Source organism: Camelus dromedarius, chromosome 18 (assembly GCF_036321535.1).
Source record: "Camelus dromedarius isolate mCamDro1 chromosome 18, mCamDro1.pat, whole genome shotgun sequence".
NCBI classification, from domain to species: domain Eukaryota; kingdom Metazoa; phylum Chordata; class Mammalia; order Artiodactyla; family Camelidae; genus Camelus; species Camelus dromedarius.
Window position 1 is genome coordinate 21,483,442 of NC_087453.1, and position 25,085 is coordinate 21,508,526.

The 25,085-nt window shown below is 42.8% G+C and overlaps 1 protein-coding gene across 8 annotated transcripts in view; it reads right to left on the reverse strand.

Annotated features, from left to right (window-relative positions):
* Window positions 1–422: 422 nt before the first annotated feature.
* Window positions 423–25,085, reverse strand: part of ASXL1 (ASXL transcriptional regulator 1) — a 60,576-nt gene continuing 35,913 nt past the window's right edge. For 5 of the 8 annotated variants that reach the window (XM_064475778.1, XM_064475776.1, XM_064475774.1 and 2 more), the window contains 9 exons: window positions 11,090–11,210; window positions 10,916–11,013; window positions 10,241–10,334; window positions 9,619–9,774; window positions 8,218–8,381; window positions 8,022–8,118; window positions 6,627–6,732; window positions 5,702–6,335; window positions 423–5,226 (listed from right to left, as the gene is read on the reverse strand). In XM_064475778.1, the coding sequence (XP_064331848.1) occupies window positions 2,341–5,226; window positions 5,702–6,335; window positions 6,627–6,732; window positions 8,022–8,118; window positions 8,218–8,381; window positions 9,619–9,774; window positions 10,241–10,334; window positions 10,916–11,013; window positions 11,090–11,210 (4,356 nt within the window). In that variant the 3' untranslated portion in view covers window positions 423–2,340. Of the gene's footprint in view, window positions 5,227–5,701; window positions 6,336–6,626; window positions 6,733–8,021; window positions 8,119–8,217; window positions 8,382–9,618; window positions 9,775–10,240; window positions 10,374–10,915; window positions 11,014–11,089; window positions 11,211–25,085 lie in introns of those variants that run through there. The other 3 variants (XM_064475780.1, XM_064475775.1, XM_064475779.1) reach the window with 2 other exon arrangements.

A 25,085-nucleotide genomic window follows, 5' to 3' on the forward strand; every position in this document is an offset into this window, starting at 1 on the left:
CCCCACTGCTAGGTAGAAAGGTGCTCGTGTTTATGGCTTTTCAAGGTCGGAACTGGTCACCCTCCCCACAGATCATCAGCCATTTAGGAACCCCAGGCAATCTCAGTCTCAGTGAGGTGGGTGGGGCAAGCAGCGGGAGGGATGTCACAGTTCATGGCTTTGATTCACAAGCGATAAGTACCCTCATCACTTTCATTGGATTTCTGCTTCCAGCCCACACGGTGTTAAGTTCACCAAATCACACACACAGTCTAACGACCAGCAACACCGACAAGTTGTGCCTCTGGGACTAAACTCACAAAAAAACTCCGCAAACAAGAATGTTAAATCCAGTGCCAGGTGAGATGAGACAGGTGTCTGCCCCCAACCTGACCTTCCTCCCACCTGGCGGGGCAGCTGCAGAAAAGGACCGAGACCACAAGTGCAGGTTGTACAGGTTTATTTTTCCAAGACCACAGAGACATACAAGAGCAGTGCTTGTCCTGGCAGACCAGTTCCCAACTGTCCCCTAGAGTGGTCCCAAAGGTCACAGCAGAAGAGGATCAAACACGCTTGGGCCTCTGCTCCCTGTCTTTGGTAAACAGACTCTTGAAGCTGACGACTTGGACTTGGCCAATACTGCATTGAAATCACCACATCATTGCCAACTTCCCACTCATGCTTCAGATGACAAAAATGCCACATGGGATGAAAAGGGCGGGGGGGAGACCCTTCAGATAAAATGAGACTTGCTGAAGTTATACCAATTTTCTACTTCACACAGAAGCACTCACACAGTGAGACCTACGTTAAACAAGGACGACGCTCAACTCTGCAGCAAGTCGGAGGACAAGACATAAGGCAGGAAGCAGGGCGAGGGAAGACAGCTGTGGAGACATCTACTTTCCGGAAAGGTGTGGGAGAGAGGCAGGCAGCAGGCACGGCTGTATCTTCCTCCACCTGCTGTCAAAAGTATGTCCAGTGGAGCCTATGGCCCCAGAAAAGCATGGTCCCAGGTACCGCTGATAGGTGGTGACCCTGGAGCTGGGTATGGAAGGCCCATCTGGGGGCTCCCCAGGGCACTCACCCTTCATCCAGAAGCAATGAACACACTGATGGTGGTGACTTGTCACATATGGCAGCCAGTGAAGGTTGCAGGAGAAGAGATGGGAGGAGCAAGACACATCCGCTCAGCAGCTGGCGGCCAGGCTGACCACGGCTCTGTAAGCTGCAGTAGGCCCACCGGGTGACCTGGGACAGGGCAAGTCAACCACTCCACCCCTCACATCGGTCGGGCAGCACAGCACACAGTGGCTCTGACACAGGTGGAGAGAAGTCAGTTACACCACTTTAATGCAATGATGCCGAAGACGTAAAATAAGGGAGACATTCGTGTTCTCTGTACAACACATCCATTTACAGAATCGGCCAGTACTGTGTACAACATATAAATACATGATAAAACATTAGAGGTGCATAGAGCATACTTACAGAAGCCAAAAGTTCACTTTATACATCCAAGGATAAAGAGTTAAAAATATAAAAATAAGAAAAACACACTGCTTTGAAATGTAAAATGACTTTCACATACACAGGTGTGTGGAGATGCCCACTCCCAGAGTCCAGATTGACGGAGAGGGTGTCAAGCAGAGGAATTCTCAAACGTCTGGACATCTGACTCACAAGGAGGAAAGACAACCCTATGCCTGACCCGTCGTCCAAGCAGGTCTATTCAAGGTTCCGAAAGCTCCTGTGGGTCAGTGGACCATACAGAGGCAGGAAAGTCCCAAGTTGGCTTCAGTAACAGAACCGAAGGTCAAACTGGCTCCATCAACTGGCAAATGACTGAACTGTGACCCGAGGTCAGCAGGTGCTTAAAGCCCTCTGGTGGGCACTGCTGGCAGTTACTTGAACCCTGTGCTGGCTTCTTTCCCATCAATTCCCCAGGAGTAGCAGGAGGAAAGACGGCAGGGAGGGGGCAGTGGAAGACTGACATTCCTACTCAGTTCAGATAAGTGAGCCCCCTGGTGGAGAACACAACTTTCCTGCTTCAGTGTCAAGTCCCTCTAGGTCTTGAGGAGGCTCCCCACGCCGCACCAGGCTCTGAGGCTCTGACGGTCTGTGTGAGAGCTCGGGCCGCCGGCCTTGGGCAGCCCCATGAGTGGCCCTATAGGAAACCCTTCCAGCAAGATCGGAAGGTCCGACAAGTGATGGAGGGGCTTTAGCACTATAAATTTTAGAGAGGCAAGACTTGCCTAGAGACAGTCTATTTTATCAGTGATATTGTGTATACAGATTTAAGCTCAATCATTATCAAAATACACACACTAAATATACAACTTTTCCCATGGCCATAATTTATTATCTCACCACAAGGCACAATACACAGAGCTTTGAGGGTCCAATACAGTCATCGTGACAGAATGCACCACAGCCCTGGCACATGATCATGGCTTTCAGGCTGCAAGCACACTGGAGCGAGATGCTTTCCACCGTACTGCTATCGGTGAACATCTGCAAGGAAAGTGATGCACTGTGGCTCGCACCAAAGTTTGCTTTGTGGCTCAGCTGCACCACACTTCCAGCAAGGCCTTTGGGAAAGGTGGGAGAGCTGGAGGAATAATTAAAGCTGGTGGAACTTAGTTGGAGTTTGGAAAGCTTCCCGTAAAATGCCTGTTTGATGTTGAGTTGGGAGGGGATGGAAGAAGGCTCCAGAGGCTGAGTGAGCCCTTTCCCAGGCTCTCGGGGTAATTTCCAGAAGGGCAAATCAAGGACAAAGGGCATCCCTTGCAAGTGGTCCACCAGTTCCCGAGGACCAGGCCCCGTTGCGTTTCTGTTCTCTGCATTCGCTTTGAGAGGACCCCCACCAAAAGTCTTCTCGCTCTTAGTGCTGCCAACAGAGATGGGTGGTGGCTTTGGAGCCCAGTCTTCCCTGGCAGTCTGGACCCCACCAGACACAGAGTTTTTGCTTGGCCCCAACTTCCTACTGGGAAAACTGGGAGGGGCACCAGCGGGCAGTGGCGTGGGCTCCACAGGCCTGGGGCACTGAAGGGCTGCAGCCTCGGTCTTGGAGCCAAAGAGCTTCTTCCCTTGGCCTCTAGCACTGTTCTGATCACCCAGGGCCCGACCTGTCTGATTGGGATCCGAGGAGATCACATTTGGAGATGAGAAACCAGGGGCTCTCGAGGTAGTGAGGTTTCCTGGCGCAGCATGTGAATTACTGCCCTGGGACAGGTCATGGGCTTCCAGCCGATCTTCAAAACTAAAGAGAGAGAACTGCTCTTTGGAATCCACTTCTACTTTCCCAGAGGCAGCTGTCGGATTTGTCACTGGATATAGTGAGTCTACGCTTGGGACTGTCTTGGAAATTTTGGGGGGTGCTCCAGGAGCCTGGGTGGCAAGATCGGTGCTTGCTTCACAGCTCTCAGGTAGGAGAGACTCCTTTGAAGCTCTTAAAGAGGGGGGGCCGCTCCGGCCAGCTCTGCAGCTGTTTCCCCCAGGGTCTTGCAAACATCCCATCCTCAGGGAGCCACCACGGCCCTGCTCTTTCGTCAGTGGGAGTCGTGGGGATTTGGGTTTGCTGTCACCGTGGGCTGGAGGAAGAACCTTCTCCAGGGGCAAGCTGCCCTGCAGCAACTGCATCACAAGTGGGTTCGTGGCCTCCACTGAGGACCCAGGCCTCCCCAGGGACAATGGCCTTGGCTGGTACTCGGTACTGGCCAGTAGCAGGGAGTCTGGGATCTTTTGAGGAACCGCACAGACTCGGGACACCCAGCTCTGAGGAACAACCATCCCATCTGTCCTCGTGACCAGGCTCAGGTCACCGTTCACCTTGGAGAGTGAGGCAGAGCAGCGCCAGTCCTGTTTCTCATCCCGCTCCACCACCAAGGACCTCTTCTTCACTGTGGCTTCACCAAGGTCAGCCTCACTGCTGTCCTCAGAGAGGTGACCTTCAAAGTCAGAGGCTGTGTCTGTGGACTCGCCGTGAGGACTCAGTGCTTCAGAGTCTCCATTGATTCTCAGCTTTTCAACCTCCAGCTGTTTGCAGTCACTGCCAGTGCTGTCAACACACCCTTGAGATGGTACCGTCCAGAGCTGTCCAGAAGGGTCCAGGCCGTCCTCAGCAGTCAACCTCATAGGCAATGCCGGCACGAGGGGAGCATCTTTCTCCCACTCCTCTCGGACCTGGGGCTCAACAGATGGGACGTCATCTCTGGAGTCAGGATCAGGCCGCCCCACTGCCTTATCACTTAACAGGGGAGGCACCCAAGGAGCAGCACCGGCGGAGTCGAGAGCCTCGGTCTTCAAGTTTTCTTGCCTAGTAACACTTTCCCTCGAGGGTGGGCCTGAGTCACCAAGTCCTGATTCGTCATCAAACTGTCTGTCTTGCAGGCAACCAGCCAGTGATGATTTGGGGATGGAACTGGGGGTCACAGTCACAGGATCCTTCACGGTGGGACTACTGCCATGGTCTAGAGCCTGGCAGGTTCCTTCTTCTAATACAACATCCCCTGCTAGAGACTGAACAGGCCCATTCTCTGGGGGGATAGTGGGTCCTCGCTCTTCATTATCCCCTTCCCAGGAGGTAGTACCAAACCCACATTCAGTTCTACCATCTAGATGCAACACAGGCTGTTCAGCTGCTCTCTCAGCTGCTGGGGTTTTGGAGGACAGTGGAGGCAAAGCCTGGCGCGGCTGGTCCCCAGTGGGAGCAACAGGAAGTGGGGAGGTATCTTCCAGCGCACTTGTGAGGACATCTGGAACCCTCTGCAGTGGGCAGCTCTTCTCCTTTCTGAGAGGAGCCAGGTCCTCTCTGCGGGCTCTGGATACAGCAACTCCAGCCTGGGTGTGCTCCCCATTTAGAGGACAAGGCGGCAGTAGTTGTGTTCGCTGTAGATCTGACGCACACTCTCCAGAGGTGCTCGGGGCTCCCCTGGGCTCAGGGTGGCCACGGGCCTCACCACCATCACCACTGCTGCTGTCTCTGCCACCTCCCTCATCGGTGGCCCCGCCGCCACCTCCACCCGGGCCACCCCCACCTCCGATGGCAGTGGTGGCCGCCTCTCGATGGCAGTGGTGGCCTCTCGCCCCTCGGACCTGCAGAGCACGGGCTTTAATGTCTGCAAGGGTCCTGGCGCCAGTCCAGCCCCGGCAGGAGGACTCCGTGATGGGGATGATGCGGGGGCATATCTGGTAAGTGGGCTGACCTTTAACCACCCAGGGTGGTTTGATACGTGAAAGTTGAATCTGCAAGAGAAGAATAAAACAGTTTTAACTGACTGAGTGCTCTTATCTAGGAACTGTACAGCTAAGTGGGGAATCTAGTAGCTTAGGGGTCACGGCCTAGAGAATCAAATCATTCTCCGTAAAAATGAAATAATCATGGTAAAACAGCTGTCCAAGACACCACCCATTCTGAGAAGATTCTGCTCAAGGGCTCTTATATGCCACACTTCTAAATTTAATTTCTGGTGGGACTGTGTGAAGACTTTAAAACCCCAAAGGATTCTGACCTCTAGAGGTAACTTCAACCGAGTGACCAAACAAGAGAGGAAGAAAAGAACCTTATCCCTGATATTCAAGTCAGCCTCAAGAACGGCTCTCTTGGAGAGCACTACACTCCCACATAACTGACACAAGGACCCAGGGCTTTCTGTCCCTGCCAAGGGGCTCCTCAAAGGGGACTGGGCCCAGGGCAGCTAGGAATCAAACAGCCTCCTACCCGGATGGGCGGGACTTTGGGCTCCTCTTTGGTGGGCTGTGGCTTTTCGGTGTGAACACTTTCAATTGTGTTACGAAAGGACTGACGATCTTCAAGCCGGGGCTTCTTTTCGGGAAAGGATGCAGAGGCCGCCTGCTCAAAGGATTTCCTCTTCTGATCCTTGGGTTCCAGATCCACAGCTTCCTGAGGCAAGCTGAGAACTCTGTCTGGAGACGCAGAGACACGTGCCAGGTCGTCTGGATCAGACTGGATCCGCGAAGCCCCAGTCTCCGCCGGGAATTCGGGACTCTCTGGGTCGGGTGCTGCAGAGGATGTGCCAGGGGGGTGGGGACCACCCGCCCCTGCTGAGTCTTTCTCAGCCTCCCCATCCTTGTAGAGGGGCATGTCTGGTGCCACAGACTGTGTGTCCTTAGCAACCTCTGCTTGCTCTGGCTCCTGCTTTTTGTACAGATTCCTTCGGGCTCTGGTTCGGAGATCTGGCCGGGAGCGTTTCTTGAAATGCCCGTCTCGCTGCCGGGTGGCCGGACCACGCGGTGGCCGTGTTGATTCTCCTGGGACACGCAAGTCACTCTTGATTTCAGCCTCCCCCTGGCCTACATTCTGCTTCAGCGACTCTTCTTTGGTCAAACCCAACCTGCAAATCAAACTCATATCATCAGTTACAGGGCAGAGAGGGCATGTCTATTTTATTTCCATGAATAATATACACCCAGATATCAGCTATCTTAGAACAAAAAAAACCTGCATGGTCTATGACACTGACCATAGGAAAACCTCTGTCAGCTTCCCTGTGATGGCATTAGGCAAATGAGCCAAGTGTCATGCAATCCCCACGTGCCCGTGCGACACAGCAGCGAGCACGACACTGAACGTCGGCCGCTATCCCCCCAAGCCAGACCAGGGCTCAGGGCGTCAAGTGCCTTACTTCTGTCCGTAGTAGTCTTCAAAGAACTTTTCTTTCCATTGTTCCACCTTCTTTTCCTTCTCCATTTCCTGTCGTATCCTGACTTGCATCTCATGAGTGAACTCGCCTAGAGAGAAACCAAACAGTGGTGCGTTTGGATGTTAAGGTCTGTCTTGTGAAAAGCCAAATCCTGCAGTTCTACCACGTCAGGAGTTTTCAAAATAACATGTGACTCTGGTGAGTTTGGAAATCTCTTCTCCACCCTCGCTGGCTCCTATCTCCTCTGGAGGGTCTCTGACATCATGCTCTTTCTCAGCACAGAACTAACAAGTTTACTACAAGGGAAGTGTACCCTTGGGTAATTGGTCCTTCAACAGCAAGCAATGCATTGATCAAAAAAGCGAAACAGAAACAAACAAACAAGAGTAACATTCTGACTCCCCATGCAGGAAAAAGTCAACACAGCAGGCCTAAAAAGACCTGCTGACAAGGTGGGCCCTCAGCTGACATCTGGGAACTTACTTAGTTCAGGAGGGTTCCCATCCCCCTGACTGACAGGAACGGGTCACTGTGCCGAAACAGTTTATGCACACAAGATGGTTTATAGTGAGCACCTGCCTTCCTTTGGGGACTCTGGAATTTGGGGATGTGCCAGGCAGAGGCTTCTGACATGATGAGCTCCCATAAAAACCCTAGGCACTAGGTCCTTAATGAGCTTCCCCGGGAGACTACATCTCACACATGTGGTCAAACTCCTTGCTGAGGGAACTGAGGATGTCCTGTGTGACTCCACTGGGAGAGGACTTGGAAGCTTGCACCTGGCTTCCCTGGACATTACCCCAGATGTCTTTTCCCTCTGCTAATTTTGTTCTGTGTTCTTTCACTGCAATGAATTACAGCCGTGAGTACGACTGTATGCTGAGTCCCGTGAGTCCTCCTAGCAAATCATTGAACCTGGGGAGGGTCTTGGGGACCTCCCAATGCTATCCCCAAAGAGCTTCCCCACAAAATCGAATTAAGAGCAATCATTCCCAGTGGTAATGTCTAAAAAGACAGAGCACCTGGTGGAACTTCACATGCAGGTCAATGCCATGGTGCACTTTCGTCCACCCACCCAGAGAATGCCATGGTTACTGGAAAGTACAGGAGACTGCAGTTCTAACAACGAAGAGGCAACACAGATGACTATACACACACAAAACAGTAAAAGCCCAAATACTCTTGTGCCTCCTTCAGCGGTACTGACCACATTCACACCCACTGTATCTACTCGAGGAAAGCCTGCCTTATACTAAATATTCCTTGAAAAAAAAAAATCACTGAAAAATGACTGTTCAGGTTTTAACTACCAGGAGATGAGTGACACCACACATGGTGAGCACCTCTTAAGCCACTGAGATGAGAACGTCTACTCACCATCAGCCAGGCGTTCCCGCCAGCTCTGAGCCGCGTGGGTGAAAAACTCGTTGTTCAGTGCGCTGCTGCTGAGACGCAACAGGCCATCTGTTCCCGCCTAGAAGGATCAAGAAACAAAACCCCATAAATAAACAAACTTAGAAAGAGAAGAGAAGCCTGCCCAGAGAGAGGCAAAGAGGAAGCTGCGCATCTGCACCTGTCTGTCCACTTCGGGCAGGAGGCAGAGGAGTTGCTGCTGGAAGTGGGACGGCAGGGCGTGGAAGGTCCGGGAGTTGATCAGGGCCCGGAGGTTGGTGTTGACAAGAATGGACCCAGGCGTCTCAAAGTCGATCTCTTCTCCTCTGTTGCGCTTCATTGGACCTGTGATTTTTGAAGCAGTAAGAAGCAACGTATAGATTTTCAGCTTCTTAATTCAAAACAAAACAAAACAAAACAAATGCCAACTAAGGAAAAACTTTGGTGGCAGCACCCACGCTACCCAGAGCTTATCTGCACATGATCTGCTGAATCGTCCAGTCCACTCTAACCTATCACTTACTATTATTCTTTTCGGGTTACTGTTGCTACCATAAACCTTAAGAGAACACTTGGGCTTGCATCCTCTCAGATGAGACTGCACCATGCTGTGTCACAGCCTGAACAGGATACTCTACCCACAGAAAGGCAGGCAGGGGACAGGCTATGAGCTTCCCTCCACAAAATCAACGGGAGAAACGATGGAAGTTGTCTAAAAGTGAATCTAGTGAGTGTCCAACAGAAAAATCTGCAAAAGCCTTCTGTGAACGGGCTGGAGAGGTATGACCACCATGCAGAAAGGTACTAAGGGTTGTTTAAAGTCCACTGAAATGTCAATACCTCTCACAAAAGCCCAACAAATGGAAGAGAGATCTGTGAGACTTTGAGATTGAGCACTGCTGATGAGCTGGAGAAGCTGCAAGACAGCAAACCTAGATGCCACTTGGGCAATGGTTTAGTCTAACTTTCAGAAGCCAAGGTTTCGTCTTCTTAATGGTTTCACGTGGCCCATCTACAAAAAACCAGCATCTGGGCTTTGAGAATTAAATCCTGGAATAGCAGACAGCATACTAGCCTTGCAAATAGCCCTGCTGGGGATGGGAGGTACACACTACTGAATTTGTCTGCATTCCCCAAATTCAGCATAGGCTTCCACTCAACATATTGACTAGTTATAAAAAAGGACATCTGACAGAGACTGCAGATGTTGAGAACAAACTTGGCAGGATGCTACCAAAGAAAGGAAACAAATGCTGGAATTCTTCACTGAGAAGCTCAGAAGCAATTTTTCACTCACTTGAGCATTTACTAAGCAGTACCAAGGCAGGCACAGGCTAGGCCCTTACAGAGACGTACAAGCAATGTGGCACCATCTCTGCCCACAGGGAGTTCTCTGAGAGTCTAGCAGAGAAGATCTATATGTAAAATAACCAAAATGCAAGGTAAAAAAGCCAACAGAAAATAGAGGGCCACCCAAGAAGTAAAAATCAACTGGCAAGGAAGTGGAGCAGAAGACATCATCTTCTCTCTAGGCCTGGAGGAGCCCCCTTACAGGCAGAGAAATGAGTGCCAAGCCACTCACCTGTGGCCGGCTTCCGGAAGCCTCTCAGGAGCGGGGCAGGGTCCCGGGCGACCTCGGCCTGGCCACGAATAGCAGCGCTGCCCAGGGCCAGAGAGCCGCTGCTGCTGCTGCTGGACGGGCTGCCGCTCTCGCCATCGGCGTGGCGGCCTGAGAACCCTGAAGGCACAGCATTCCACCGGTCAAAAGCATCACACGCCACGCCCACGGCTCTCAGACAAGCTTACTTCTCCCAGCTCTCCCTGAGACGTGGCCAGCAATGCTGCTGGCTTCCATGGCCTGGCCTCAGGCTGTCAGAGATCACTACCTCATGGTCTGGACTTAAAATATCATGTAAGAATGCCAAACCGCCATCGTAGTTTGCACAGCACTGCACCTGTTACAAAGCACCTGCACACACCTTCATCGGACCCTCACGACCGCCCTGTGAGGCAAAGGGGAGGGCGCCCAGCAGAGCCCAGCACTGGAACCTAGGTCAGGTCTCACCACCACAGCGCGCTGCCTGCCAGAGGAGGGGCTCCTGACTCCACTGACATGGCACTAGCCAGGTCAGAAACTGCTGCCAGAGGGAGACAGGTCCCCAGGACCTGAGGAAGGAGTATCACAACCACGAGCTTACACATACCTGATGCAGATTCCACGTGGGCCCCGTTTACCTTCAGAGGAGTCAGGACAACTCGAGGCAGCATCACCCCGGTCTTTTTCTTTTGCTTGTTTGCCTATATTCCCAGAGGGAATACAGAAAGAGCCCGAGTCACCTGCAGGGCCACAACAGCAGTCCCTCTTGACCACGTCTCCACCGTCTTGTAAAACAGAGTTAGTACTCAACCAGCACAGGCAGGTAATGCCGACAGCAGCAGTGATTCACGCCACTGAGCCAGCTGCTGGCCACTGTGCCGAGCGTGACCCCAAGCTGAAAAGACTATTGCTCTCCCCATTTTACAGGTAAGGAATCTGTCCAAGGCTAGTGAGTGGTAGGGCCGTAATTCAAACTGCTGGCTCCTAAGCTCATGTTCTCCCCATTCTGCTATACTTCTTCCTGGCTGTTCCCATGTTTACCATAAAAACAAACAAAATTATCCATCCATGGTAAGGAGAAAAAAACAAACAGCTCTGCTCTCAGGTCTATTACCCACTTTTCCCATGGCCCACTTCTAAGTGATACTAACAGTGATACTAGGTTTGGACCAAACTGATTTTCTCTACTCTTCAAACACGCACAGTGAACTGCAGGACAGAGTCCTGTCCTGTGCCTGGCCTCATGTACCCACCCAGCCTTGTCGCCAACTTTCCTCCCTACCTGTGATGAAGCTCTGTAGCTGTCCCTGGGATTGGAAAGAGGCCGACTTTGAGATTCTGTAGAACAGGATGCATTAGAAGACGTTTCATCAAGAGAAACTGGAAGAGAGGGAAATAAAGGTTAGCCCCTAGCAACTGCTTTTGGCTCTCCGCCCATCTTGTCAAAGATACTTACCATCATTTTCACCACTCACAGTGCTGGCTTCATTAGACCCACAGCTCTCCACATCAGCTGTGTCCTCTGGCTCCTCTCCCTCCACTGCAGCCGGACTGCGAGACCACTGCAGGGCATCCTTCTGTGACAGCAAGGCACAACTCAGGTGAGCAAACCCTACAAATCCTACAAGCACAGCAGTCATTCCTAAATGGCTATTACTTTTGGAGAAGAGGGATTAGAATGTTGATTAAATTCCTATCCCTTTCTAATTGACCTCTTTCTCACAAAGTTCTTTCATACATATATCAAGAAAGTTAGATATCTAATTCTGCGTCCATTAAACGTTTATGGGGTGCATCCTATAAGCTACATCATGCTAGTTCCTGGTGGGAGGATGGGGTATAAGGAGGGGAATCAGGGCCCTCCTCTCAAGGAGCTCAAATGAGTAGAGGAGAAAATCATATCTGTAACAATGCAAAGCACAGGGATGGAAACATACAGACAGAGCCGTGGCAGCCCAGAAGAGGGAGCATCAAATTCAATGAGTTGGAAGAGAGAGAGGGCATAGGGGTACAGAAAGTGAATAAGGATCAGGGAGGTAAGGTTTGCAAGGAGATGCGTTGCTTGAGCTGGGTTTTGAAAGAAGTTAGCTAGTAGGCAAATAGGTTGGCAGTGGGGAGGAAGAAGGGAGTTCTAGGTAATGGGGTAAGAACATTCCACTCAAAGGAATTCACAGATTTCAGTAGGTGTGTGGAAAACTGGTTATGTGAGGAAGACAGGGAGAGAGCAAGAGGCCGGTGACAATTATGACGTTCTGCTGAGGGATTAAAACTGTGACTTTTTCTACTGAATAAAACTGAAAAGGAAAAAAAGAAGAAGAAAAAAAGACTGTGACTGTTTTTAAGTCTCAAAAGGATAACCAGGGGAATGATCCGAGTTTTAAGAATTTCATTCTATTAACCATGGGAAGTCTGGAGGCAGGAGGAAGTTAGAATATGACAGAAATCCAGCAAAAAGTGATGAAGATCTAAACTAAACTAAGAGTAGAAACAAGGCTAGAGCATAGAGGAGAGCTCCACTCCAAAGTTCATCTCCTAACAAACACTTCTTCTAGCAGGTTCTTCTGTGGAGTCTCAGGATTAAACTACCTATTCCCAAGGAAAACTTAGGAGCTTAGGAGCTACTTCAAAACCAGGAAAGGATATGAATGAATATTGGGGGCTGGAGAGAGGAGGAGCAGAGAGGTTGAGGTGGGGGTGTTGTCTTTGAATAAAAGTGTGTGGAAAAGAGTAGGTAAAATCATGATTCTGCTGCTTAAAAATATGCCAGAAATTTATAAGGGAAATCCACAAAGCTCTAACTCACCGATTCCATGGGTCCCTTGATCTCCTATATAGTATTCCCCCTCTTATCTGTGGTTTCTTTTGCATTCCATGATCAACCAGGGTCAGAAAATATTTAATGGAAAACTCCAGACATAACAACCCATACGTTTCAAACTGCACGCTGTTCTGAGCAGCAGGATGACATCTCACACCTGGGATGTCAATCATCTCTTTGTCCAGCATATCCCGCCCACTGGTCACTTAGTAGCCATCGTGGTTATCCAATCAACTGTCATGGTATCACAGCACTTGTGTTCAAGTAACTCTTACTTTACTTAATGGCCCCAAAGGCAGGAGTAATGATGGTGGTACTTCTTGCTCTGCCTAATTTGTATTTTCTTACTGTGCCTAATTTATATCCCCGTACTGTGCCTAACTGGTAAATTAAACTTCATCATAGGTATGTAGACATGTATGTAAGAAAAAACATAGTAATGTACGATTAGGTACGATCCAGGGTTTCAGGCAGCCACTTGGGGTCTTGGAGCATATTTCCCCAGAGGAACTTCCGGGGGACTACTATATTAAGTCTTCATCAATTTATTTTCAGTAATTTAAGCCAAAATCATGCTGGCTTAAACTAATAGAAAAGAAAATGGCTTTTCATATCTTTATCGCTTTTCCCTACCAGCCATGAATGCTCCTCAGAATTAAAAGCTAAAAGATATTTTTAGTATTAATCTTGCAATTATGCTTATTGACTGCCATGTTACTGGAATGATGCACAATTTATTCTCTGAATCACACCGGCAACTAAGATAAAATACTCATTAACGAAGAAAAGAGATCTACTACATTATCAAAACTGACCCCAAAACTCCAGTTCTGGCAAGAGTGTGGGAAAATCACATATACACTGTTGGTGAGCATGAAAATGGTGTATAAAAAGGTTTATGCACAGCCAGTGGGAAAGTAAACTGTAAGCAAAAATCTAAAAATGTTACATACTTTTTAACTCAATGCTTCTAAGACGTACACACACAGGGCATGAAAAGCATTAATCCTTTAAAGGAGAAAACCAATCAGTTGAACTACATTAAAATTAAGATCCTCTGTTCAGCAAATGACATCATTAATGAAGTGAAAAGAGCAAACTACCTACAGAGGTGAAGAAGAGATCTGCAACTTACGTACTAATAAAGAACTTGTCCCTAGACTACACGAATCACTAAGAAAAAGGCAAGCTAGAAGAAAAACAGGCAGACATGAACTAGGCATTGCACCAGAGAGGATATCCAAATGGCCAACATTCACATGAAAAGGTATTTAACCTCACTAACAGTAAGGAAGACACAAAACAATGCAAATAAAAACCACAATGAGATATCATCATATCCACAAGAATGGCTAAAATTAAACAATACCAAGTAGTAATAATAAGGATTTGGAATAGGTACACTGAAAATGGATCCTAAACATTTAAGAATGTAGTTTTTGGCATTATCTGGTACAGCTGAAGATACAAACATCCTATAACCCAGCAATATCAATCCCAGGGTTGGATTCCCTAGAGAAGAACATGCATATACACATCAGGAAGCATATCCAGATGTTCATGGCAGTGTCATTTGTAACTTGGGCTATAAACAGCCAAAGTGCCCATCAGCAGAATGAATACATGGTTTGATCAATGTATTGACTGATACTCAATAAATAGCTATTATACAGTAATAAAAAATGAATGAACTACAGCTACTCACAATAGCATAGATGAATGTTAAAAAACAGGCAAAACTAAAGTACAACATTGGGGATGCAAACACAGGTGGGATACACTAAAGAAAAGCAAGAAGATAACTTCCATAAGTCAGGATAGTAGTTATGTCTAAGAGATGAAGGGGGTTTTAACTGGGTAGAGGAACTCAAGGCCTCCTAGCTACTGGCCACGTTTGGTATCTTGATCTGTGGCAGTTACAAGGATAATTATTTTACAATAATTCATTAAGCTGAACATTTGTGTTCCATGCATTTTACTGTCTTATATTTCTACAATAAAAAAGTTGACAAAAATAATTACAGTTATTTCCATCAAGGAATACTAACAAATAGTCATTTGAAATAAAGCTGTAGAATACTTAATGACAAGACAAATGAGATGATGCAAGTGAATTAAGCAGTTAACTTTATACAGGATGATTCCATCGTTTTAAAAAATGAAAATTGTGTGAACGTGTTTGCATAGACAAAAGATGACATAAATATTTATTTCCTAAAGTGTTACTTGGCACCACCTCTAAAACTCAGTAAAGTTGTGAGTCCTTCACTTTCTTTTTGATTTGGGGTATTTTCTACAATTAATGTGTATTGTTTTTGTGATCAAGAAATTAACATTTAAAGAGAAAAATCAGGTTGTTAATGCTTCACCAACAGCTAAGTCAAATTTTCCCCTAGGTCCCAGAGTCTAGGGGAAACCTAGAGCTGATTACAAACCTCATTCATTAAACCAACAGAAATACTACCCAATTGTTTGCAATTCAAACAACAACCCAAAATTTCTAAAGGCATACAGGTTCAGTAAAGGGCAAACAGAAGAACAAAACTTTTAAGAAAACGAAAGCAAGATTTGCAATTCTAATTCTGTATTTTTAAGGATCATTAATCTTTCCATATAAACTTAGAAGTCTGATACCATTAACTTCCCGAACATTAACTCTAGAAAGTTTGACAAAAATGAAATAGGCTAAATGAAATTTAATGAAATTACAGGCACCAGAAAATATGCCCCAGGACTCAAGATTTCAAAATTTCTCTTACAAGGATATTTTACATGAAGACACTTTAAAAAATAAAAATAATGTGCGATCCTTTACTAAAGCCTCAGTATTAAAAATGCTGTAAAAGACAATAGCATAATATTTGAATGTGAACTGCACTGTAGATGGTAGATTTGCATCAGTGTTAAATATCCGAGTGTGTTAACTGTATTGTGTTTATGTAGGAGAATGTCCTTGGGTCAATGTCCTTATGTCCTTTCCCTTACTTTTTAAAATTAAGGTATAATTTACAAAGAGTGAAATGCACAGTATACCATCTGATTAGTTTTGACAAATGCATTATCAAAATATAGAACACATCCAACACCCCTAAAAGTTCCCCTGTGCCCTCTTCCTAGTCAATCCCCACTCTACACTGCCCCTCCTACCCCACTGAGACAAAGGCTGCTCTGATTCCTATCACTGAAAATTAGTTTTGCTTATTTTTGGTCTCCATGTAAATGGAATCATACAGTATGTACTCCTTTGTGTCTGGCTTCTTCTGCTCAGTCTAATGTTTATGAATCAACTATGTTGCTGTATATACATCAGTAATTCATTATCTGTTATTACAGAGTATCATTCCTATGCAACCGTTTGTTCTATTCTCCTGTTGAAGCATGAGTTATTTCCAGATTTGGGCTATTATGAACAAAGCAACTCTGACCATTCCTGGATACAGCTTTTTATCAACATATTTTCTTTTTTCATGGGTAAATACCTAGAAGTAGAAATGCTGGGTATAGGATGGATGAATGTTTAACTTAATTTAAAAAAAAAAAAAAAAAGCTGCCAAAGTTTTACACTCCCAATAGTACTATATGAGAGTTCCTATCCTCACCAACATTCGGTGTTATCAATCTTATTTTAGTCATTCTAATGCAGTGAGTACCTTACTGTGGTTAATTTTCATTTTCATGATGACTAAAGATATCAAACGCATTTTTATGTGCTTATGGGTCATTATCCTATCTTCTTTTTAGAGGCTGTCTGTTCAAGTGTTTTGCTCATTTTTAAATTGAGTTATTTGGGAGGGAGGGTATAGCTCAGTGATAGAGTGCATGCCTGGTATACATGAAGTTTTGGGTTCAAGCCCCAGTACTTTCATTAAATAAACAGATGAATAAACTTAATTATCTCCTTCACCCTCAAAAAAAAGATTAAAGAAATAAAATTTTTTTAAAATTTTAAAAAATTGAGTTATTTGTCTTTTTTATTATAGCTGTTCTAGAAACTTTTTAATATTGATCATGGGCATGTATTACTTTTATAAATAAATACATTTTAAACACTTATTTTGAAATAATTTCAAATTTAAAGAAAACCTGTAAAAAACAAAACAGTACAAAGAATACTTGCCATATAATTTTTACCCATGTTCACCTATTAACACAAATACATGCTTTTAAAATACACAATTTGGCAAGGCAATTGGAAAAGAGGCTAGTGATGGGGAAAAAAAAACCAACCAGCATTAATAAAAAAAAAAAAAAACACAGACAAAATATTTTCTCATAAGTCAAATGTTTTATAAAATAAAAGGCACTGCGAATACAAGCCCCATATATGAATAAAACTGATTAAAACTTAAACCAGTGAAGTTTAGATTGCCCAAGACTAGGTTATTAACTAAAAAACAAAAAGCAAATCTCAGGTATGCCTTTCCTTCCTTTATGGGAATGACTAACCTTTCCTGAGCAAGAAATCTATAGTGTCTCTTAGGGAAGGCTGATCTGAGAGGTTTTAATATAAATTATTAAAAACTAAGAACATACCAACCATTCAACAGTATACTGGAGTTCCTAACCAATGGATAATAAAAAGCAACAAGAAGGGATTAGAAGAAACAAGAGTATCATAATTTCCGGTTAAGTATAATTATCTACACAAAGATCGAAGAGATTCTGACCCAGTAAGAAATTCAGCAAGGTTGTAAGATTCAAAATCACGTTAAAAATCTAACATCAGTAATAACACCACCAATTAGAAAATGTAATTTATAACAAAGAGTAAGTTACTTTGGGATAAAGTTCACAAAAGAAATAAATCATTTTATGAAAAAATAAAATTAAAATAGAGAAAAGTTTAAAACCTAAATAAATGAAGAGCCATGCCATGTTTTTGATTAAGAAAACAGCACTGTAAAGATGTTGAGTAAAGCCTCTTCAAATTGACTTGCAGAGTCCAATGAAACGCTCAACTGGATTTTTTGTGTAGAACTTGACTGTACAGGGACAAGCAATGGATCATAGTCAAGACATGCTTGAACAGTTAAGATGGGATTTCTTGCTTTTTTACAAAGCTATTATTATCCAAGTAGATTAGCGGTTGTTAGGGGGTGAGGGAAGGGAGAATAGGAAATGACTGCTAAAGGGTATGGGGTTTCTTTTAGAGGTGATGAAAATGCTCTGGAATTAGATAATGGTAATGGTTGCATAACTTTATGAATATACTAAAAGCCAATGAACTGTACACTTTAAAGGGGTGAACTGTACAGTCTGTGAGTTATATCCCAATAAACCTGGATAAAAAGCAGCTTACGAAATTTAACTGACAGCTCTGAAAACATGGATGAATCTAATCAAAATGTGTAAAAACCATATTAAAAAATACTCAAGTATACACAAGGCATAAAGATCCAAAATTAAAATTCATCTTTAAACAACAGTCCATTAGTGATGTTTTCACTGTTACGTAAATCCTAAAGAAAAATCAGAACTAGTAAAGCAACCTCTGGGTAAAAAAAAAAAAAAAAACCTGTGTATGTGAGAAAAAGGCTTTATCCATTTTAAAAATACTTAATATAAGAAAGTTCTATTCAATTTGAAACCCATTTGCATTATCACAAGCAATTTCAATATTACAGCTGTCAAAGAAAGAAAAGGAAGAGCTGTTATTTAAAAAATGAACCACTCTTCGAACACAGATTAAAAAGAAGAAATTGGTCTAAGAGCTCATTAATGACAAGAAAGGAGTTTTCATCAATCAGAAATAAAACAAAATTCTTGTCTGTGATTTGCCACCCACATCTGCAAAGCTGCAGCTGACGGTGACCACAGGTCCATGATCCCTCCTCTGAAACCACTGCATCTACGTGTGTTTAAGAATTCAAGATTTCTTAGAATTTCTTTTAATTCTTACATTTTAAATGGCAATATATCATATATTAACACCACCAGCAACCCATAATCAAATACATTAATATTTTTTGAATTAACATGTATACACATATCAATTGAAGTAATAGGTTTAAAGTAACCTTGTTAGTCTAGATCAGTTTTGCCACCAAATGAGCTTCAAAAGACAAATCAGGTTTTTACTGCCAAACAAGTTAGAAATAAATTTTTCCAGTTCTCAAAATATTTCAGATTTCAGTATTGTTAATAAGGAGTTACTGAACCATTAAAAAAGCATGTTTCTTGATAACATTTTTGAAAAGGTTTGGAAGTATTATAATTCTACTTTTCTCATCATAGGTCTAGTATGTAAAGAAAATTTAATGAAAGGTTTTCAAGCCCACAGAGTACCCCCGAATCACCTCCATTTTACCCATTAAAAGGTAGGGAAGTCGTCTCCTAGAAAAATTCTCACACGTTTGCATATGGAGACTACAAAAGTAAAAGGATGATTACTACAGCAATTTTACTATTACAGTTTGTAATAATGAAAAACTGGAAAAATAATGAAAAACCTTAAAATCCACAATAGGGGCCTGGAAAAGTAAAATGAGATATATTTATATGGTATAGTATTAAACAGTAGACCAAAAGAATAAAAATACATCTATATAAACAAACCACACACTTTTCATGAATACCTATGAATAAGAAGGATGCGCATTAAATCAACAACAGTGGTTGGTTGCTACTGGGAAAGACAAGGGCCACAGGCCTGGATGGCACGCAGGGTAACAAGGGTGGGGTTTGGTATGGAAATCAAAGGTATTTCCCACTTTCTCTGCACAAAGGCTGCAGCTTCCATTTAAGCACAGCAAAATGAACACAGTTCTTTGCAAATTCCTGAAGCCTCAATAGAATGACTGCATTTTAAAATGTATAAATACACAAAGAGAAAGAGGGAAGAAAAAGGCCACAGATGATAGATCTCAACAGAATTCTAGAAGATGGAGAGCAGGAAGACAAGAAGTGACCAACTCAGCAGGAGAAAGAAAACTGAAGTCTAAGGCTGCAGAGAGAAAAACCACAAAGAGCAAGCAAGTTATAATGCAAACCCCTCAAGGGGCAGGGATTAAGACGTACCAGGAACCACTGCAAACAGAGGTGAGGCATGGGAATGGAAACTGGAGAACTGGTTGGAAGTCTGAACAAGAATTTAGACCTCTCAGGTCTCTTCTTTGTCCCCAAATAGTCAGGCAATACCCTTCTCCAGCTCCAGAAGGAAACAGGAGATCAATATTCTGACTGGAAAGAGGTTCTGGAATAGAAACCAGCTCAAAGAGTGGGCAGGGAGTGAGGTGCCACATTCTAAACAAGACTAGTAAGTCAAAAACCACATATAAAATGGTTATAGCGCCAGCCCTCCTCCCCAACGTGGTTCCCAAAGCTCTCCAAACAGTGTAGCCCTACATCCCTAACCCCGGCCTACTGTCAACTATCTGCAAGAGATGGGAGGATTCTTCTTCCTGGAAAAAGTAACCAGCCTAAAAGAAAACACCTTTAAGGTTCAGATAATTGGGGGATGCCAAAAAAAAAAAAAAAAAAAATCTAGATTCCCACTCTGTCACAGCCAGAAAATAGTGCCTGCAAGCACAGAATCTGTTCTCACTGTGAATGACCTATCAAGGACTACCAGATATGTAAGCGCTACTGTTATCTGAAGGATAGCAACCAAAATAAAAAAACAAAAGGAGGAACTGAAAGGAAATTGAGATAATGAAGATTTCACAGCAAATGTTTTCACAGAGATAGTCCAAAAACAAGTACAGAATGCCATTTAAAAAAAATAATAAAGGAACATCAGAGAACATGAACAATGTGCTAGTAATTTAAAATGAGACTTAAAAAAAAATCAACAACCAGTAGGTTATTTCCCAGAGAAGTGACTCAAAATAAAGAGAAAATAGGCTGCATCAAGAAAAGTCCCACATACAACAAACAGAAGTTCTAGAAAGAGAAATTAAAAGATCTGAATTTCCAAGTTTAGTAAGGCAAAATGCCCAGCACAATGAATGAAAAAAGACCCATTCCACAGCCCCACACAATGAAATTTCAGAACACAGGATTGAGAAAGAGATCCTAAAATCTTCCCGTCAGAGAAAACACATCACATAACAAAGAAACAGAATGGCATCATCACACTTCTCAAGAGCAGTTTTGGAGAATGTAATAGAAGAACATCTTTTGGAATTCTGAACCAAACTAGTAATTCGTATGAAACATAGATTGAAGACATGGAAGGTCTCAAAAATTTTACCTCCTCTACACCTGTTCTCAGGAAGCAACTGAAGAATGTGTGTTATATAAACGAACAACAAAAACAACGGCCGCAAGAGATACAGGAAAGAGAGGCTATAACACAGGAGAAAGGTGATGAAAATTCCTAAGGTGAGAATCAGAGAAGTCCCAGGAAAACAGCTGTATGCATGTCAGACAAGGTAACTAACTTGCCTCAGTTTGCCTGGGACCTTCCTGATTTTAGCACTACAAGTTCTGTGCCCCAGGAAATTGCTTAACCCTGGACAAACCACAACAGTTGGTTACTCTCCAACAGTCCATACTGGGAACAGAAGAGACAGCTACAGGACCAACCTTCAGAAAGAATGAAATTGATGTGTTTGGCCATATAAGAGGAATTTCACAGCTATTAACAGCTTTAGGCTTCATTTTTTCTGCTTGTAATGCATTTTGGTTTTTATTCCTCATCTTCATTATTTTACTTTTCAAGTAAATGTGAAATATAACATAGTTATAAAAGTCAAAATTACACAAAAGGTCAAACTCAAGAGAATTGACACTGTCCCCTTTATCCCTTTCTTCCCTCCCACCCCGTAACTTTCTACTCCATTCCTACGCATCCCCTGGTTAGGTAACCAATCTTGTTACTTTCCGATTTATTTTTCTTATGTCTCTTTTTACACAAATGATAATATACATATCTAATTTCTCCTTCATCCTTAGACAAAAAATTGCATGCTATAGATAGGCAAAGTGCAAAATACATTTTTTACTTAACAACGTATCCTGGAAATCACTCTTTCTTTTTATAGATATTCTTCCTCATTCTCTTCTCAGCAGCATAGTATGCCAAAATGCAGATGTACCAAAGTTTACTTATACAACTACTTCTCTATGTGCAGGTATTTAGATGGCTTTCAATATTTTACAAATAGAAACCCTGGTGCACTGAATAACCTTGTGAATCTGTACTTTTATATCAGTGAAGGTGTATGTATCTTCAGGGTAAATTCTTGACGTGAAACATGCTGGGTCAAAAGGTAGGTGCAAGTATAATTTTGTTAATAGACAAATTCCCCTCAAAAAAAAGTTGTGCTGATTATCTGTTCCCAGCAACAATGTAAGAAACTGCCTGTTTTCCTACAGCCTTGAGAAGAGAAAATACTGTGATACTTTAAAATTTTTTGCTTTATATATTTCAAATGACTGACACAACCACACTGAAGGGGTGTGGCAGGGGTGGATCTAACCCAAGCAACAAGTTTCTTAAACACAGCATATTAACTACATACACTTGGGCTAAAGAACTAAATGAACTATGAACATACTGAACTCTAGTTAATTTGTTTTTCACAGTGAAATGGATTGGTAATTCTGAAACTATTAAATTTTTATTCTAGAATTGAGCAAATAATTAGCTGTAAAGTAGGGAGCCAAACTTAAACAGCCAAAAATAGAAAGCTTCTATAGAAGAAAAGATAATAAAGTATTTTTGTGTCATGGATAAGAAAGATTTCTAAAAACATTAACTGTGTACTTTTAAAAATTTGATAAAATGGACTTTCTCAAAACTGGACTTCTAATCAGACAGCTTAATGAAAATGAACAGGTAGCCTACTGACTGGGAAAAGAATTTGCAATACATGTATCTGACAAAGGACTTGTATGTAGACTATATTAATTTAAAAATCTACAAATGAAAACCAAAAAAAACCCAAAAACTAATTTTTTAAAAGGGAAGGGCCACTATTTTCTTCCCCAAACTACTCATTCCTTCCATTAGGTGTGTACAAGAAGGGTGGGGAGAGGAGCCCTAGCGGCCAAGAGTAGGACGTCAGAGGCTGAGTGGGGAATAGACAGTATCCACACATGAGGGCCCCATTGCTTGGGAATCAGAGCTCAAGAAGGGTGAAATTTCCAAAGGAGGAATGACAAGGGGTAGGGTATCCAAACCCAAGATGGATGAGGAGGGCGTTTATATGAGAAGGCAGACTGCTGTAGGGGATCAGAGCTTGAGCAGGTGAGGCCATCATCCAGGGGGGCCAACCCAGCAGAGAGTGTTGGAGTCCAAGAGGGGTCAAGAGGGCATCTTCATGAGGGGAGGGCAGCAACAGTGATGGGAGAGAAGATTAGTCATAGAAGAGAGTGGGAAGATTAAACAAGTAAATATATTAGAGATATATTAGAAATAATAGGAAAAATAGGAGTCAGATTCTCACCGCTGGAGAAAGAAGTTACAAACATGGAAAGGGAGAAAAGTAGAATGAACTTTGTAGGCTTGCATTAGAATTTGTGTTATTAGTGCAAATTTATGGCTTTGAATAAAGCTAGACATAAATACAGATGTAAGTGCACATATATATATGTATGTAAATACACTCAAATATTCCTTAGCCTCTTCCTACTGAGAGGAACTGGGATTGGCAAGACCCCAAGAACTGCAAGCATATCTAAAACCTAGATCTTGATTTCTAAATACCACTACACATTAAAAGAACCAGGACTCCATGGAGAAACAATAATAAGGCTACAGCAGGGAAAGTACACAGTGAGCCTAGATCATCTTTTGCCAGAAAGATGACAGTACTCCAAGAATGATGGAAATATGTTAAAGAAACGCAGAAGCCAGAGTGACAAAATTCCCACCAGCCAAATCAGGGACAATTTGAACATCTAAATGAGTAATAATGGATTATAACCCACTGAATAAAACAGAAAACCGTGATTTCAAACATACAAATAAACCAAAATTTAGAAGAATGGGATATCAAAGAGCTTCAAAGCCCCTCCCAAAAAATAGTTACTAAAGAGGGAAAAAGAGGAGGTTTTACAGTGATGAAGTCTGGAAGATGCTCCTTAACCAAGGGATAAAAGTAGGTATCATTAGTAACAGGACAAGATGAAATATGAGCCACCTGACAAGATGCACACAGATCAAAAAGAACATATAAAACTGGCTCTATTCACAAATGACATGATGGTCCACATAGAAAATCCCAAGGAATCTAAAGAAAAAACCTAGAATAAGTGAGTTTATCAAGTTCACAGAATACAGGTCAACACACACACAAAACTCAATACTCTCTGTATGCTAGAAATCAGTAAGTAGAAACCAATGCTAAAAGCACAATACCATTTACAGTAACTTCTTCAAAATTAAATATTATGGTATAGATCTAACAAAACATGTAGACTGTATGCTAAAAACACACACACAAAATGCTAGGTTTGAAAATATCAAAAAAATCTAAAAAAAAAAGACAAGACAAGACATACCATGATCATAGACTAGAAGATTCAACATAGTTAAGATGTCAATTTTCCAAACTGATCAATTAATTCAATGTATTTACTACTAAAATCTCAACAAAAAGTTTCGTAGATATAGTTAAGACAGTTCTACATGGAAAGGCAAAGGTATCAAGAACAGTTGAAACAATTCTGAAAAAGAATAAAGTTGGAGCAATTACACGACCTGATTTTACAGTGTATCATACGGCTGTACAACAGTTATTAAGATAATATGTTACTGACAGAACAGACATATAGATAAATTGAAAAGAGACCAAAAGAACCTTTTACAAACTATGGCCAGGATTTTTTTTTAAAACAGAGGTGAAAAAGTAATTTGACAGAGAAAGGATATTCTTTACAAACAAACGCCGTTCGAACAAGTGGCCACCCATAGGCAAAAAAAAAAAAAGCCAAAAAACAAAACCAAAAAAACCTTAACATAAATGTACACCTAATTAAATAATAAACTCAAAAGAAATTATAGACCTAAATGTAAAACATAAAACTTTTAGAAGAAAATGAGAAAATTTTTATCCAGTTAGGCAAAGAGTTCTCAGACATGAAGCACACAATTACAAAAAAAAATCTATAAACTTTAAAAATTCATAAAGTAGACTTCATCAAAATTCAAAACTTTTCCTCTATGAAAGATATTCCTAAAAAAAAAAAAAAAGAAATTTTTGTATTTACATATACTGGAAGAATATTTGCAAATCACATATCGGACAAATAATTTATATCTACAACACTTCACAATGAATAATAAGAAAACAATCCAATTAGAAAATGGACAAAAGACTTGAACTTAAACACCAAAAAAAAATATTCAAATGGAACAAAAGTACATGGGAAGATATTCAACATAATTAGCCATTAAGGAAATGCAAATTAAAGGCCTTTTGAGATTCTATTATGCAGCTATTTGAATGGATAAAAGTAAAAATATTGACAGTACCAAGCGCTGTTGAGAAAGCAGAACTCATACACTGCTAGTGAGAACAAGAATGGTACCACCACTCTGGAAAACGGTGTGGCAGTTTCAGACTGAGTTAAATACACACATACCATATGACTCAGCAATTGTACTAACAGATATTTATCCCAAAGAAATAACCTGTATGCAAATTATCACAGTAGCTTTATTTGTAACAGCCTCAAACTGGTAACA